We start from the raw sequence: 17,549 nt of genomic DNA, 5'->3' as shown, positions 1-17,549 counted from the left end.
TACCTTGACTAAAAAAATTCAATGAATTGTCATTGACTAATGACTTGCTTACAAATAATATCTACTTTAATTTTATAATATTAATTTTTTATATACACATCGATCTACACATAGATGTGAGATGGTGCATAGATATTTTAGGAGACTAATCATATTTAACACTATTTGAACTTGTATGTGAAAACTAATCTATAGAACTTTTAACGCTTAAATTCCAAGTATATTCAATAATCAAACCGTGAGATATAAATTATCAAAGGTATTTAAAAAGTTAGAAGGGTTGATGGTAAAATTTAATATAGAAAACTCACTTGATATTCACGTGCTACTATAATAAATTTATATTTTAGAGAAAAGATCACATGAGAAATAATAACAATAACATATTAATGTGGTCCTTACCAAAGACACTCTAAAGTTTAACTTAGTTGTTTGCACAAGGTAAAGAACAAATTTTTAGGGAAGAAAGATAGACTTACATGATATAGAGTCAACATGTTCAATATTTAGTGGAGCTAAACCTACAGTATTCTCTATCATTTTACCAAAAAGATTTTGGAAGGCTGGATCAAACTTAAGCAGGGGGAACCAGTTGGGGCAAACTAGCCTTGACCTCGTCTTCAGAAGCTCGGACAAGCCTTTTGAGCTGAATGACTCAATCATACTGGCTTTATCTTCAAATTGTATTTTCTTCTCTTGGTCTTTCTCATAGGTACAAAATGACAGACAACAAGAAGAATTGTAATCACCTAAAAAAAGAGAGGGAAAAAAAAAAAAGAATAATTGTAATCATAGAACATTTTACTACTTAGGATTCACTACAAGAGTTTTGGACTTTAATGTCAGTTGGAAAAAGTGAAACTTGATGTATAATGTCGGTTAAAAAAAACGGATCTTTAATGTCGGCTTTAAAACAACATTGAAGATCAGTTTTAATGTCGGTTTAGGTCTCAATTTTTTTTCTTACTTTATTAAAAAAATTTCTTTCATTTTAAACAAATATTCTCCCTCCCTTTCACTCTCTCTTACCAAACCCTCTCTTCTCCAAATCTTCTCTTTTCCTTTCACTCTTTCTTACCAAACCCTCTCTTCTTCAACAATGTAGAGTCCGATCTTCAACAACGGATCTTTGATTTCGTGGGCGTTGTCATTGTCGTGGGTCTCTGTCCAGCGTCCAACGTCTCTTCTCGTCCGGCGTTCCGTCTGGCGTCTCTTTCCGTCCGGCCATACAGCTTTGTGGGCATTCTTTCTTTTCCGATTCAATGGGTCCAGCGTTCATGGCGTTCCATCCAACCGTCCATAGATCTATACATTCGATGGGTCTATAGATCTAGTGGATCCGGCGTTCGTGGCATTCCATCCGTAGATCTGTCCAGCTGTCCATATATACGACTTGCAAAAACAGTGACCACACCTTACACAGCGTCCGTAGATCTGGTGTTCCATCCGTAGATCTGTCCAGTCGTTCGTAGATCCTTGGTATATCTTCTCGCCGTCTGTAGATCTTCTCGCCATCCGTATATACGACTCGCCGTCCGTAAATCTTCTCGCCGTCTGTGGAGTACAATTACTTAGATTTTTGCATCTTTTTATTTGAAGAGTGATGCTTACTACAATGCTATATCTACTCAATAATTTTATTTGTTCTTTTAGCCACTTAATGTTCCGATCTACATTTTCCAAATTGTTGTGTTAATAGCAACAACTTTAAGCACTCATGGAGAGACTAAATTCTAAATGCTATATCTACTTTAAGCATTCACTTATTGGCTGTTTACTTGGTGAGGTTGATTTTAGTTTCCAACTAATGATTTATACATTAAAATGGGATTTTGTTGTTTCCCTATTTGAACTATATAAGCTTTTATAAGAATAAGTATATTCAAGAAGATTGTCCACTCATACTTTCATGGTTTACTATTTTTTTAGGTGAGAATCTTTGTGGCCTGAGTTGGATCAATTGCTTCGAAATGAGGATGATGTAACAATAGTGACCACACCTTACACGGCTGCCATATCAGAATATCGAGTGGTATTCTATGATCCTGTAGATGTGACTGATGACAACAAGAACTGGATGAATGCAAATGGTCATGTTGTACATGATGCTTAACTTCCATTCAGGTTCTGAGAATTTGATATATTGAGTTTTGAGTTTAACTTGCACCACCTTGCTCCATCTGCAAAATTTAAAAATATGGAAAAGAAGTAGAAAGAATCTAACTTATTGTTTTATTGCTTGAAGATCTAATGTGGTTGTGAGGAAGGAGCTCCATACACCTGCATCTGATCGTTCTTGTACTCATCTAAAGTTTGATATTTCTTGGTCTACACTCAAGTAAGCAGCCTCAATTGGTGTCTATGAGGGACTTTGGTGATACCATTTTCTTAAAAAAAAAAATAATTACTTTGATTATATACCCAAATTACATGGGGGTAGGCTGCATAGAATGAAATATACACTTAGTCAGGAAACGTGTTTTAAGAAGGGATTTTCACAATAACAAGTTGACTGGACCGATTCCTCCGCAAATTCTTGTAGTGAATGGACATGTTTTAAGAAGGTTAACAAGTGGAGAAGGTGCACCCAACACAAAAAGGACTTCATAACAACATTAATAATAGGTATAAGGTAATATTTATAATATGCTTATCTTAAAAGTCTATTTGTTCAAAAGTGTTGGATTAGATTCAGTGTTGGAATGCTATGACTATCCTGCAGTTATGGTAGTCATAGCTTAGTTGTTTATGACTTCCATTGAGTGGTTTATGGTAGTGAAACTTTTTAGGCATCATTTGGTAATTTATATTTATGCATTATTTGTCTAAATGAATCTGTTTGGTGTGCTTTTTAGTTGCTTGAAGTTTTGGTGTTGCTTTAGGGGTTTTTTTACTTTTTAGTTATATGGATAATGTAAAACTTTTTAGTTGGAGATGCTAATTTCCTCCTTTCCTATTATATGTTGAATTCTTATTATATGTTGTTTGCCCATTTTTCTCTGCTTGTAGGAAGTCATGCTTTCAATTTGGATCAAATCTATGGTGGATGGTGGAGAGAACATAACGAAGGAGTAATTGAAAGACTATTTGGAAAACACTATATAATGACTAGTGTGTGTGCAATTCTGTTTGTATTTTATAGTTTACAAGTTTTTGTTTGTATTCTATACTTTAAAAGTAAATTCTCACTCTTGTTTGGATCAAGATTTACAAGTTTTTGTTTTTTCTCATGGTTACATTTCCGTTTATGGAAGGGGGCCAACTTTAATAAAAGATTCTAATGGATAACATGCAATAACAATTCAAGCCTTCATGTTGATTGAAGTTTCCTCACATTTGTATTCTCTCAATCTCTTCCTCTACCATATACTTTTAATGGTATTGTTTGTGTGTTTTTTAGGTGTTTGGAAGGGGTGGGGAGGAGATGGATTTCTTGCAACAGCAAGGAATTCACGTAAAAATTGTCCAAGGTAAGTGCATTTTTTAATACTTGCAGTTTTAAGCACAGTTTCTAAGTATTTTCAAGTGACTCTAATGATATGGAAATTCCTGTTTGATAAGTTATGGTGTGCTTATTTCTCTTTGGACCATATTGGATTAGAATGTAACACCCATTTATGATTCATGGGTACTATTTATTTGTAGTTTAGATTTGATTCAAGGTGCTTGATTTTGTGGATTGCATTATGGTAGTTTGCAGGTTATTCATGCACTATGATAGTTTTTATTACAACTTTTGAGATTTGAAGTACATTGTGAGCTAAATTTGCTTATTGATGTATGTGTTCTTGAATATTCATTTTTTGGGAATTCTGATAGTTCTGTTGAGAACAAGTGATTGTGAAATATTTTTGGGAGTGTGTTTCTTTGAACAGGTTCAAGGTAAATTTTTGGTTTTGTTGTGGTAGAATCGTTATGCTGTCAAAAATTTTGAAAAAGAAGATTCTTGAAAAAGGATTAAAGATTTTGAAAAAGAAGATTCTCTCATTTATTCAACTATTGAGTTTTCTTGTTTTGCAGGTACAACAAAGAAGTTAAGATTTGGTATCGCAACCTCTTTATGCTTTTTCTTGGGGAACTCTAGATCCAACACATTCACTACAAGAATTTTGCCTTGAATGTACCATTTATGCACATTCCTAATAAACACGGTTAGTTGAATATAAATTCTGATCATATTTTCACTTTCAATCCTTTATTTTAAATCTTTTCTGTTTGTGATCCTTTGAACAATAGTGGTCAGACAAAGATGCCTATAACTAGACACTGCTGAAGCTGGAGGGGTCTGTTCAAGAAGAATTATGAAAGGATCCATACTTACCAAGTGGAGAGGGACAGTAAACTTATAGTGTTTGTAAAATCATAATGTTTGTATTACTTGTAATTTGTGTTTTTAAGGCCTGAATTATTGTACGGCCTTTTAAATTATAATGTTATAGCAGAATTTGTGGATTAAATGTAATATATTTACAATCCATACATGAATAATATATCATAGCCACAGCGTTCGATGATGATGTGTCATGTTATACTTTTTGACCAAAAAAATGGATTCGACAACGAAGTTTAAAAAAAAACGGACAGATTCGGGCTTTAATGTCGGTTAAGAATTAAAAAAAACACAGGCTTTAATGTCGGTTGAAAATTTCATTGAAGGTCTTTAATGTCGGTTGCAACTGATATTGAAGGTTGTGTTATTGAAGCCCTTTAATTTCGGTTTAAAACTGACATTAAAGGCAATCGACAATAAAGGGCTTTAATAACACTATCTTTAATGTTGGTTGTCAACTGATATTAAAGCCCGAATTTCTTCTAGTGATTTAATCAAATCTTAACATATACATACATGAAAGTTTCATAAAATATTAAATTAAGATTTAACATTATATGAGACTTAGTAAAAGAAGAAATACAAGTAAGCTGCATTCAATCCAAGATTCGATCTCAAACTAATTGACAATAAGAAGAGAATAACTCGTATATCTTATAAAAGTTGTCAAATCTCTCATCTTTTTGATGTGGGGATATCCTCAACATGTGTCATTAAGATGATGTCTCACTTTAAGTTTAATATTCTTGAACCGAACACATTTGAGTTCATGAACTTTGATATACCATATATATTTATATAGATATTTTTTTTCTAAGAACATGAGTTGGCATTGAGATGTAACCTATGTTTATCTAAAAATGATGGAACAGTAACAAGAAACTTAAGAAAATATAATTCTCCAATGCACAATCTTTATAATATATTTCATTGAACTAGAAATTATTCAAATTTTGTTGAAAAAAAAATAGAAAAAAAAAGTGTCATTCGAAAGATGAAAGGTACTAAAGTAGGATAGAGAGAATTGTTAAGAATTGCCGTGTGCAAATTAATGAGAGCTCTAATACATTTTCATGGAGATAGACAATGAAAAAAATCTTTCATTATCACCATAATTGTTACGTGCAAACAAGGGAAATTTCTCTCCAAGAGTTTTTCATTAGTGACAAAAATTAAAGTATATCTAGGGATAGCAATATATACATAAATTTCTCATTGGGGTATGTACCGACAAAATACTTCTTTTTATTCATTAATGACAAATTTGTTTCTATTACACCTCTGACTGATAATTCATGTTGTTCCTATCAGGTGTTATTGCGATTTTTTGAAACAAGTGAAAAATAAATGAATTTAATCTATTAAATTCATTCTTATATTATTAAAAACGGACATAGTTCAACTGATTACAGATGTGTTAGTGATCAAGAGGACTATGAATTGAATCTCCCTATCATTTATAGTACTAAAATAATCATTGTTATATTCAATTTGTTAATATTGAAAATTAATCATTGTCTATATATTTGGTCAAATAACTATTAAATTGAGTTATGTTTGACATATTATTCAATAGTTATTTTTATTTTATATTTTGAAGAGTTACGAAATTGTTAGTCTACAAATAGCAATCAGTTTCTTCTTTTTAAGTATCTCATTCCAATTTGAAGAGTTATCTTGTCCTCTTTTTTTCTTTCTTTTTGATATTGAGTTGAGTTCAGAGTAACTATTCAAAAACTCTGTTAGATTTGAGTCGTTTGAGATTGTTGACCTACCAGAATTAGTTGTTGAATCCTATAGAGATTTTCGATTTAGTATGCTTCCAACCGACATATGTTGAGTGAATAATCATCTTTAAAGCAATGCTTTCTAAACATGTCTTGATGATCTATTGACCTTTCACACGATCTTGAGGTTTTATTAGTTGTGGTTGTTGATGCCAAGTATTAGACAAGGTAAATATGTACCTAATCCTCTTATGGCAACAACCATGAATTTGTAATTCAGGTAAGATCATTACCTACAAGACAAGAAAAATATGCACATCAATGTGGTGTTTGCCACACAGGCTCTAATGATTAAGTTAGCAAAGAGATCTATGTAGCAAGTAGGAACTTTATGTATGTGAGGGGAATTACCCCTCTCTGGAGCTATTATGATATATCCATAGGTGTAGTTGGCCTAAGACTTTCCCTTTAAGGTTTCGAAGTTGCATTAGGATTGTCTTTTGGCTTTCTAGGCTAGAGTGTTGTTGAGGGGCATGCTCTATTTAATAGTTTTCTATAGTCAACCTCGACCTTAGTTGAGGCTGAACACTTTCTTTAGCCATTTTTCAAGCTTAGGATGATCCCTTAGGTCGTAGGGGTTTTGTGAAGCTCAGCTTCGGCCTTGGTCGAGGCCAAGCATGCTGGCTTAGGCTAGGTCCAAGACAACTCCCTTTCTTTAGGCCAATTTTTGTCCTAAGTGTCATTTTTGTCTCGAATTATATTATCTTGTTGATTTTGTTATTTCTGATTTTGTTAGGATGTCTTATAGGACATCTATGTTTTGTATGAGAAACCACATTCTATCATTACAGAAATTTAAGAGTGAAAAAATTTAGAGCTAAAGAAAAGTTTTTAGAAGAATGTGAGGCAGGGAGGGGCAAAATGGTTAGAGTGGAACAAAATTTAAAAGCTAAGGAGACAAAATTTTAGTCAAAGAAGCAAAAATTCAAATTAGATAAATAAACAAAGTTAGTGAGATACATATTGAGAAACTTCAGGAATACATACTTTAAAGAGAACAAATTAGAGACAAAATTTTGAGAGAAAAAAAGTGATCAAAGGAGTACATATAAAAAGAGGGAGAAAAAAGTAAGAGATATTTAAAAAAGGAAGTTATAGAGAGAAAAAAAAGTGAGGAAAAGAGATAGCATGCTAAAGTAGAGAGATTAAATAAAGTTGGAAATAGAGATTAGAGAGAAAAATTAGAGAATGAATATACATAATCTAAAGAAAAAATAAAGTGAAATAGGATAACATCATTTTTAATTTGAAATAATATTCATTTGAAAATAGAAAAACGTCCTATCTCCATTTTTAAATGGATCTAATTTTATAGACCTAAAAAAAATGAGTAACACCATTCTAAAATGATTATCAAACATGTCTTCATAAGTAGAATGTTGTAATGGGAATACAAAATAGCTATTGAAAAAGTTGTTTTTATATTAAAAACACTCAATATATGACATTGGGTGGGATTTTCTGTACATTTTCTTTACTTATTCCACTTCAACTCAATGTTAGCCACTTTTATGCTTTGCTGTTTTCTTCTAATGATTACATATGGACTATTATTTTTAGTTTTTTGTGGTTGGAAATTCAAAGGAAAGTTAGTTCAGATTTGGTAGGTAATCTAGATTAAGTTTTATATTTTTAGATCCATCAACAAATATGTTCGGTAAACATTTTCATCTTATTTTTAATTTTGTTATTCAAATAGTGTAGATTTTGAAAAGAAAAAAAAACAATATTTTTATGTTTTTCTCTATTCAGATTTTGAATTTTGAATTTCAAATGTATAATTATATTAAAATTGTTTTTTAAAAAAATTAAAACTATAGTATTTCATTTTATCAGATTTTGAATTTCTAATTTAGAATGTATAGTTATATTTAAAAAATTAAAAAATTAAAGAAAAATTATTTCAAACGATAAAACTGTTGAAAATATTTATAAGATATAACAAAATTTTAAAACTATCAATGATATCTATCAGTGTCCATCAGTTTATCATTGATAGTTCTAAAATTTTTCCATGTTTTGTAAATATTTTTATTCATTTTTCTATATTTAAAAACAACCCTAATTAAAATATTTAATTTATCATCTCAAAATTTTTAATTAAAATATGTATTATATAATGTATAATTAATAATATGATATTACCAAATAGTAATTATACATAAAATTAACATATATAAAACATACCGATAAACTAATTCATAGTAGTTTATAGTTAGGATTGTTATTGAATATGGAAAAATGAGTCAACTTATTTATAAATATAACAAAATGTGATTGTCTATGAATGATAAAAACTAATAGATATCTATTATTGTCTATCACTGACATTGATAAATGTTTATCAATGTTTATCACTGTCTATTAGTAATAAAAGTGACATTTTATTATATTTATAAATATTTCTGATAGTTTTATCATTTAAAATAATTGACCTTATGTTTAACCTAATATTAGGTTTGTTTATACGTAGTTATATAATTTATAAATGTATTATCAAATACAATTGCTTAAATTTATTAATTCCTGAATGTATTGCCTTACCCATAAGAAAATATTGTGTTAATTTCAAATTTTCTAGGACTCTATTTATTTTCTTGGTCTATGTTTTTAATATTAAAGTATTTTATTATTAATTATAAATTTAGTCCCATTATACATTATGTCTATTAATCTTATATTGGTATCTTTATTGTATAATAAATATATCAACATCAACCTCAGTTATAATTCTATGTGAACATATGAAAAAATATTAACAAAGTGGCTAATATTTAATAACTTTTAACAAAAATAAGCTTCATAAATAAAGGCTTAATTTGGAGGAATAAAATAATACAAGATTCTGAAATGCTAAAATTTTAAACTCTCACTTCCAATAATATATATATATATATATATATATATTAAATAATCTCATAAATAATCCTCAAGAAGTATGTCTATTGGAACTTCATATCCAAATATCATGGAATAATCATCCAGTTCATTATCATCATCAGAGGTGAACTTTGGGGCTCTCAAGCTCTTTGCAATCTCTGAATCATGGCCTTTATTTAGCACATCCAATACCTATAATTTATTCCAATTAAAAACCAAAACAAAAAAAACATTTGGAATTAGTTAAGAATAATTTAAAGGAAACTTTCACACATAAAATAAAAAAAAATGTGAAACTATTTACAAAAATAGTAAAAAAGAATACCGATAGACGTTGATAGATTTTCATCAACGTCTATCACTAATAGATTTCTATCTACGTCTATCATTGATAGACTTCTAACATTTTCTATCATTGATAGATACTGATAGACTTCTATGAGCACCTATTAAATAAGATTAGAATTATGCTTTTTAAAAATAATTTCTCTTACTTTTTTATTTTTAAATTCCACTGATTTAAATCTCCAATTGTTAGATAATAACTTGGTTTTTAAAAAAGACTTTGATGTTTTCCGAATTTGGCTAAAATGATCTTGTATATGTTTGTTTAAAAAGGATTAAATATTTCTGAAATTTTAGTCTAAAAAAACCAATACAGTTTTCAAAAACAAAAAATCGAAGATATAATTATCATCAAACCTTAGAGTTTTGAGCTTTAAAAGAGGTAATCGTTTTAAATCTCTAATCCTAGTCATTATGTGTGTATATATATATATAAGCCAAATTATTGATTACTGTTTCTTATTTTGAATATTTACAACCACATATAAAATTTATAATAATATAAAAAAGAGATCCAAATGACAAAAAAGGTTGAAACATGCATTAAAGTAATTAACAACAGATTTTCTTCTCTTTTATTTAATAAAAAATAATTTCCAAATAAGCAGTAAAACACATGGTATGTTTTGCTTTTTCCTTTTTTCAGAAAACTAGAACAGAAGAAATAGAGGGAAAAAACATGTTACAAACTTAATTACAAAGAAAATCTTCACCTGTGAAATTCTTTCTTATTTTGTACTAACAACAAAACCATTCCTAAATCAATTTTAACCATATTATTTCCAGCATATCTCGACTTAATTATGAGACAAATATATATAATCCAACGTGATAGATTGGAATCGATTTTTACCATACTAGTTTACTTATTCAAAATTAATTAAAACGTTCGTCAACTAATTAAGATATATTTTTCATCAAGATCAGGTAAAAGATTTGATTCATTATCTTGTTTAATTACCAATTGACAAATTCATAAATTATGATAAATTTATTTATATCAACACACTTTGAGGAGTTCCTCCAACTTCAAATGTTGTGTTTGAATTAAAAAAGAAAAAAGTTTGCTTACTCAGAACTCAAAGTTGAAATGATGGATCTTTTTATGACTTGAAAATTATGGCATTCTCTCTCTTCATTTAAAGGCATATAAAATGTCAACTTTAAAACATGGGATGGAGAGAAGACAACAAGAACAGTGTAACACTTTTCTAACTACTAATTGGGTCCCTTCAAATTCATAATTCAATTAATATCCCCACACACACACAACATTATATAATGACCTATGACCTATCATATTGTCGTAGCATACCTCGCTCATCGACGGTCGCTCAACCGAGGACTGTCGAACGCAGCAAGAAGCAGCCAACACGACTCTTTGCAACTCCTTGGCATCGTAGCATTTGAGCCTCGGGTCGGCCAGCTGCCCGATCTCGCCTGACTCCATAAGAGGCTTTGCCTGTTCAAAAATTCAAAATTAAACCCCTTTTTTTTAATTAGTGAAGATTGAAGAAGATGGCATAGATTATTAATTAATTAATTAATTATTACCCACAAGAGAAGGCTTTGTTTGGATGAATCAACAGGCCTTCTACCAGTGACAATCTCCAAAAGAAGAACTCCAAATGCAAAAACATCAGTTTTTTCATCAACTAAACCATGCATGAAATATTCTGGTGCTAAGTACCCAAATGTGCCTTCTATTGGAACTACTGCATGGTGTGTCCATTTGTTTGGAAGCCATTTTGCTAGCCCAAAGTCTGTTATCTGCCTCACCCACCAACAGTAATGCATATATAACCAAGTCAAAACTAAATATATATATATATATATATATATCGACCATTTCAACTTAATGTCTATTTAGTTCTTAAGATTGATGTGTTAATTAGTGATCGAAAAACATAAGTGATGGAAATAAGAGATTCGATTGAAAAGAAGAAATTGTATTTCATATTTTCAAATTCGGAATCCGAATCACAATTTAAACAATTTGTTCAAAATGTGGCTCACAATAGGTTTATAAACTATGGAAATAGTTCTAATTGCGACTAAATATTAAGTTTAATCTCAATTGTTATTAATTAATTTATATACATATTTTATGTTATAAATTTTATCATATATTATGTTAGGGATAACGAACCTTCAGATATGTTATATGATGTTGTTTATTTTGGTCATAAACACTTATTGTTTTGCTTTTAGTTTTACCCAAAAAACTTCATACCGTTGAAGATGCTTGTCTTCCTTTATAAACTTATGATTTTTTTTTCTATTTTAGATTAATGTGAGACTTTTATCACATTCTCAACATATTATACTTTATTTTAATTTAACAAAAGTAAAATAAGTTTATAAAATGTAACTATATGTTTTTCGGAACTTTTATTTTTTTTGTTTTAAATACAATTTTATATTTGAAGATTTTAAATTCAAATATTTTTGGATACATTGAAGCAATAAAAATATTGTTTCTCAAATTTTCACTATTTAAATAAGAATTCAAAAACAAACAAATATTTGTTGAATCCATCCGGCTCAATGAATCATAAAATATAAAACAAAATTCATATTGCTTAAAGCCCTGGAGTTAATTAAATTGATCTAAATAGTTCCTGCATTTAATCGTTAAACCGACTAACAATCTTTTACATGTCAAAATGATTTTTCTAAGATAAATGAGTTACTCATTTCATTGTCAATTGATTTTGAGATAAAATCCTATATTTATTTACATAATCTAAAAGGGTAAAAGAAAAAAAAAAAATAGATTCATATGAACTTAGAAAATACATTTTCAATAAATCTTATTACACTATAAAAAGCAAATAAATATTAGAATTTATAGATATATTATATATTACCTGGGGTTCATAATCAGGGCTAAGAAGAACATTAGACGCTTTGATATCTCTATGGATTATGCGATGTTTGCAACATTCATGAAGATAGTGCAAACCTCTTGCAATTCCCACAGCAATCTTGTATCTCACTGACCATTCCAAAATTTTGCTTGTTTTCCCTATCAAAATTATTTCACCACTTAAAAATGCTTTATTTTTTAATGTTATTCTTTCTCAATTCCATATCAACATAACATATATTTAGTTAAAAGGATGAATTGAATATAAAAATTCATGTCAAATCGAACATAATTTATTGGCATTCGAATGTTCTAGAAATTACGAGGTCTGTGGTTCGAATCCCTTACACCTAAATATACTAAAATAAAAAATAAAAAAAAAATTAGCAACCATGTAATTAAGCACTTCTTATGTAATTTCACGTACATGAAACTCATCTTCTATACTACATTACATGTCATTCTTAGCCCAATCACATAAATAAAATCTAGAGTTGCCTAACTTTTTTTTTTCTTTTCTTCTTTCATTTATAGGAACATTTGGATTGAGAGAAATCGTCCAAATGTTTACAGACATGGAGAGACCTTAGAAGAAGGTTTGCTCCGCAATAGGGTTTAAATGTCTTTCGATTTGAGTGTTTGTTTCATAAGTACGTCGAAATTATCTATTAGGTCTTGTCTTTTTTAATTGGAGCTAGCCTTTTGAATCTTCTGAGTAATTATAATTGATAGTACTTTTGGGACTAATAGTTAAATGTAACACGAAATTTATAAAGAATAGAAAATATAATAAAATCTATCAGTGATAGACTCTATTACTGATAAGCATCTATTAGTGATAGACCATGTCGCTTATAGAGTCCTCTTAATGATATGGTCTATTACTAATAAACTCTAAAAGTTGGATCTAAACTTTGTTGCATGCATTGTGTTATATTTTCTAATACTTTGAACAAGATTGTTATATTTGCACTTGTCACTTGGATCTTGTTTAGTTTAGGTCAATTTTTCGGCCTCTTTTTCTGGGCTGCTTTCCTTATAGTCCCATCTTTTTTTTTATGGCCCATATTTTTATAGTCCCATCCTATGAGATAGACAAACACACACATAGCCCAAAACTAGGGAAGTATGAAACCAAACAGGTTGGGTTACGTCATGTGTTTGTACAAAATTGACCTGGGTTAGATCGAGTTGTTTCTAAGGAAATCCGACCCGACTCAACTCAATTTCACTCCTACCTAAAATAGGTAAGTGAATTGGGTAAAATATTGTATAGTTTAATGATAGGATGTATGAGAAATGAAAGTAAGTAGAGGTCAGAGAAAGAAATAAAGTTGGTTAAATAATTACCATGCAATGCAGAAGAAAGGTTTCCATTTTGAGAGAAGTTGAAGATGAGATAAAGGCCATTTTCAATGCAACAACCAACCAAAGAAGCTGTGTTTGGATGAAAGACATGACCAATTATTCCAAGTTCCATAAGAAATTCCTTCTCCTTGTTACCATCTTTGTTGTCTTTTGTTAGTCTCTTCACAGCAATCATCTTTCCATCACATAGTTCTCCTTTGTAAACTTCTGAATACCCCCCTTGCCCTACCATGTTATCTGATTTAAACCAAAACCAAAAAAAAAAACCCTTCAAATATTAGCACAAAAATCCTACCTTTTATTTTTGTTTTTATTTTTATAATGGACTATTTTCAAATAAAGAAAAACAAGCCAACTTATTTATTAATATAGAAAAATTTTATTATCTATCCGTAATAAATATCTATGACGATCTATCACTGATAAACTATAATATTTTAAAAGTTCATAAATCAAAATATAAACATTAAGAGTTTAGAGATAAATGGAACATTTTAAATTTTTTCATAAGATTCGAGTTTTCCCCCTATCTTGTCCTTACTAAACGTCTTTAAATGCATATTATTTATTTTTTTTTTTTTAAAAAAAAAAAAAAAGCAACAAGAAAGAGGTAAAAGGGAAAATTACGCTTTTATCTCTCAAATTTAATCTATGATATCTACTTCTCTCTTGAGTTTTTAAAATATAGGTGCATTTTGTCTATAAATGTTTTAAAATGTAACTTTTTAATCTCCAAAACTATAAGAATGAGTTTAAAAAATTCGTAAATATTTTTTTTTTATTATTTTCAATTAGAAAAATAATTTTTCAATAATGTATTCTCTCTAAACTTATTTATAAAAATTAAATTTTTAATTTAAAATGTCATATAATTATTTAAAATAATAAAAATTACTTTAGTGGCTTTTTAGAGCTATTCTTAAAAACACAAGCATTAAAAGGTATATTTTGAAAACTTAAGTGCGAAATACACTTATCTTTAAAAATTTAGAGACTAAAAAGATATATTCTGAAAATCAAAGTATTAAATGTAACTATTTTTCAAAACTTGAGAATTAAAAAATAATTTTTCTAATAATTAATCTAGAAAATACATGTGCATATTTTTTATTGTCTCGATAAAATAAAAAAAAATCATAATTTATTTTTTGATAGTATGGGGAAGCTAGTTAAGTTTTGTTTCTTTCATGTTGCTAGAATATTTTACTATGTTTGTGCTCAATCATATAAAAAAAGTCTCTGTATGCATAAATACACTTTATACTTCTCTAAGGGAAAAAAAAAGTGATAAGGTTCATCTAAATTTCAATCTGGGTTTCTCATAAGGGGATTTTCAAAAATAAAAAAATTAGGAAAAATATTTATAGAAAATAACAAAATTTAATTATTTTAGTCTTTTATCCGTTTCTATCGCTAATAGAAGTTTATCGGTGTTTATCAATATTTTTTTTTCTATTTCGATAAATAGTTTGACATTTTTTATGTGAAATTTCCATTTTCATAACTTCGAATTTGTATCTAGTAGTTATTAAAAGCATGCAAATTTGTAAATCCACGTTCAAAAGATGAGAGGCAGCCACATTATGACTACCCTTTCAAATTACTTCTAAACAGAAAAAATGAATAATAAACTCCAAACAAAACCAAAAAAAAAAATTGTCAAATTTCATAAAAAAGGATAACAGAGCTTGTGAAAAAGAAACCTGGATGGAAATTATTTGTAGCATTCAAAATCTCCTCATAGCTGAAACATCTCAACAGAGGCTGAGCCGATTGCTTCTCAGAAAAGCTACAATTTCTCTTCCGAAAAGGCGACCCGATAAACGATGATATCAATTTACATGGCGACAGTCGCTGTCGTCGGTCACCGGATTGGGATTTGAAAGGGGAAATGAGTGGCGGAGGAGAGCCGATGGTGCTGCAGTCGCCTGACGTGGAGGAGTCGTCCTCCGTGGTGGTGTTTGAAATGGAGTCACCGGAAGCTTCGACCTCATCGTCTGCCACCACGAGTGGCGGAACCCTATTGTTCTCTGCCTTTTGAGCTCTGAAAACATCTCCCTCGCATTTTTCTTCTCCTGCCATTTGAAAATGATTTTGTTTTATTTATAAGTTGAGAAGTTTGAGACCCTTTGTTCCAAAGAAATCGTGTTTATGAAGGCTGTTACCTGATCATTGATTTTAGGTTTTACAATGTATTTTTTGAATTCAACCATTTAAGAAGTATGGATCAAATCATCCATTTTTTAGATATATAATTGATTACTTATCAATGGACCTATGTTCGGGTTCACAATTCAATTAAAAATTTGTAGTTATGATTTGGGCATCCTATAGTTTTAAAAGTTTTAACTTTATCCTTAAATTTAGTTACTATTATTTTTATAGTTTCGATCTAATTTTTCTAATTTAGTTAAACCCTAAAGATTATCTTTTTATTATAATTTACCTAGAGCAACTTACATCTATTTCTTTTTTTACTCAACTTTAAATTTTAGTTTAGTTTAACCGTAACGGACGATATGTTAACCATGTAATCCTTAAATAATAGTCAAAATTAAATTCCATTGATAAATTCATAAATTAATTTAATAATAATGACAAAACAACTATTAAATACAAAACTCAAAATTTAAACCATGGATAGAAACTTTTTAAAGTGCAAAAATGAGATAGTTACAATTATTAAAAAAAAATTAAAAAAAAATTATTAGAAACATTTTAAAAACAAAAATAAAATAAAAACAGCCTACTAAAAAACAAAATAATTATCAAACATCAACTTGTCTTATTTTATTTTATTCTTAATCTTCCTTGTACCTTTAGATGGAAGAGAATCAGAATCAGAATCCAAATTTTGCTTCAACTGTTCTTGCTTTCCCAAGAAGACCAGAGTACATTTCTCAGGAACATTCTCAAAACAATACCTTGCGATGCTGGGGGTTCTAATTCAAAAATTATAATAATATAAGAAACAAAATCATCCCTGATCAACCCAAATTACTAATTTACATTCTAAAACTCATACTTTTAGCTTCCTTACCTGTTTGACTTGTTTCTCGCACCACGAAGAACGAGGAGGTCGGCTGAAATCGACTTCGCTTCTTCAGTCAAACCTCTTCCAATGCTCGAGTTAAAACCGACTCTGGCTTCCAAATTTACCTGAAAATGACATTTTTCAGGTATGCAGGTTTAGGTTCAAAGTAGACAATATTATATTAAGTTCTTTGTTTTTAACATAGTTGATTTACCTGCTTGGATTGGCTAATATTGGCGAACTCTCCGAGAATCGATATGACGTAGGCTTTTGCTCGACGAAGCTGCGATTGAATTTTCATTGTCATGTTTGTCGATCCACGCTTCTTTGTATCGTCGCTGACTATCATTCAATTCAAAGAAAACATATCGAAATTGGAACAAAAAAAATTTTTGAATTGAAGAAAGTTGGGTGAAGTTAATCTAACCAAGAACATGAGTAGCAACAATGCAATCATGTTGATGAGCTAGAACTGTGATTGCCCAAGAAAGAAGCTTCTTGCTCTCGTCAATGTCGTCGGAAGGAATCCCGACGAGTATCTTAACCGGTGACGTGAACCCCATGACCTCTTCACCACCAAGAAAATGGCTTGGAAAAATTGAAATATTGGATTGTGAGTATGAGTGTAAGAGAAGTTCTTGTTATGTTTTATTTGTACATGTGAAGCTAAGGACCAGAATGGAAAGATAGGGTTTAGAAATAATGCAACAAAATGATTAAGTTTCAGTTGAAGTGTGAGGCCACCTTACCCTAGCTTTCATTCCAATATTCTTGTTTAAGAAGCATAAATGAAAACTTTCTCAAAGTATATAGGAACAAACATAAGTTATTATCTCTCTTCTCTCTCTTGTTTTCTTTTTGAATCTCATAAGGACATTTAAGTGTTGTGGTTGGGTGCTTTGAGGAATAAGCAAAGGAGGGGGAGAAATTATGCAA

At 29.6% G+C, this 17,549-nt stretch overlaps 1 protein-coding gene and 1 long non-coding RNA gene across 9 annotated transcripts; one reads left to right on the top strand and one right to left on the bottom strand.

Annotated features, from left to right (window-relative positions):
• The first annotated feature begins 983 nt into the window (after window positions 1-983).
• LOC120080312 (uncharacterized) lies at window positions 984-4,514 on the top strand. Of its 7 annotated transcripts, none has more exons than XR_016530051.1 (8): window positions 986-1,479; window positions 1,930-2,124; window positions 2,246-2,338; window positions 2,543-2,632; window positions 3,010-3,113; window positions 3,401-3,470; window positions 4,021-4,151; window positions 4,237-4,514. It is a non-coding gene; the product is annotated as an uncharacterized LOC120080312 (long non-coding RNA). The 7 variants fall into 7 exon arrangements; XR_005482466.2 differs by having other exon boundaries at window positions 987-1,479; window positions 2,543-2,625; XR_016530050.1 differs by having other exon boundaries at window positions 984-1,479; window positions 3,010-3,470.
• A 4,376-nt stretch (window positions 4,515-8,890) lies between these two features.
• On the bottom strand, window positions 8,891-17,265 carry LOC120080270 (Protein kinase superfamily protein). 2 transcript variants are annotated; one of them, XM_039034890.2, is made up of 10 exons: window positions 17,041-17,265; window positions 16,828-16,955; window positions 16,620-16,738; window positions 16,397-16,521; window positions 15,283-15,654; window positions 13,562-13,816; window positions 12,213-12,370; window positions 10,897-11,112; window positions 10,658-10,804; window positions 8,891-9,189 (listed from the first exon to the last, which is right to left on the bottom strand). In XM_039034890.2, exons 1-10 carry the CDS (start codon window positions 17,174-17,176, stop codon window positions 9,034-9,036), a joined length of 1,812 nt encoding a protein of 603 aa, XP_038890818.2. In that variant the 5' UTR covers window positions 17,177-17,265; the 3' UTR covers window positions 8,891-9,033. The 2 variants fall into 2 exon arrangements, with proteins under 2 accessions (XP_038890818.2, XP_038890819.2); XM_039034891.2 differs by having other exon boundaries at window positions 9,051-9,189; window positions 10,901-11,112.
• Window positions 17,266-17,549: the final 284 nt, after the last annotated feature.

Source organism: Benincasa hispida, chromosome 6, assembly GCF_027475165.1.
Source record: "Benincasa hispida cultivar pf3 chromosome 6, pf3_genome.v1.1, whole genome shotgun sequence".
Lineage (NCBI taxonomy): Eukaryota > Viridiplantae > Streptophyta > Magnoliopsida > Cucurbitales > Cucurbitaceae > Benincasa > Benincasa hispida.
This window is presented reverse-complemented; position numbering and strand designations above follow the sequence as displayed.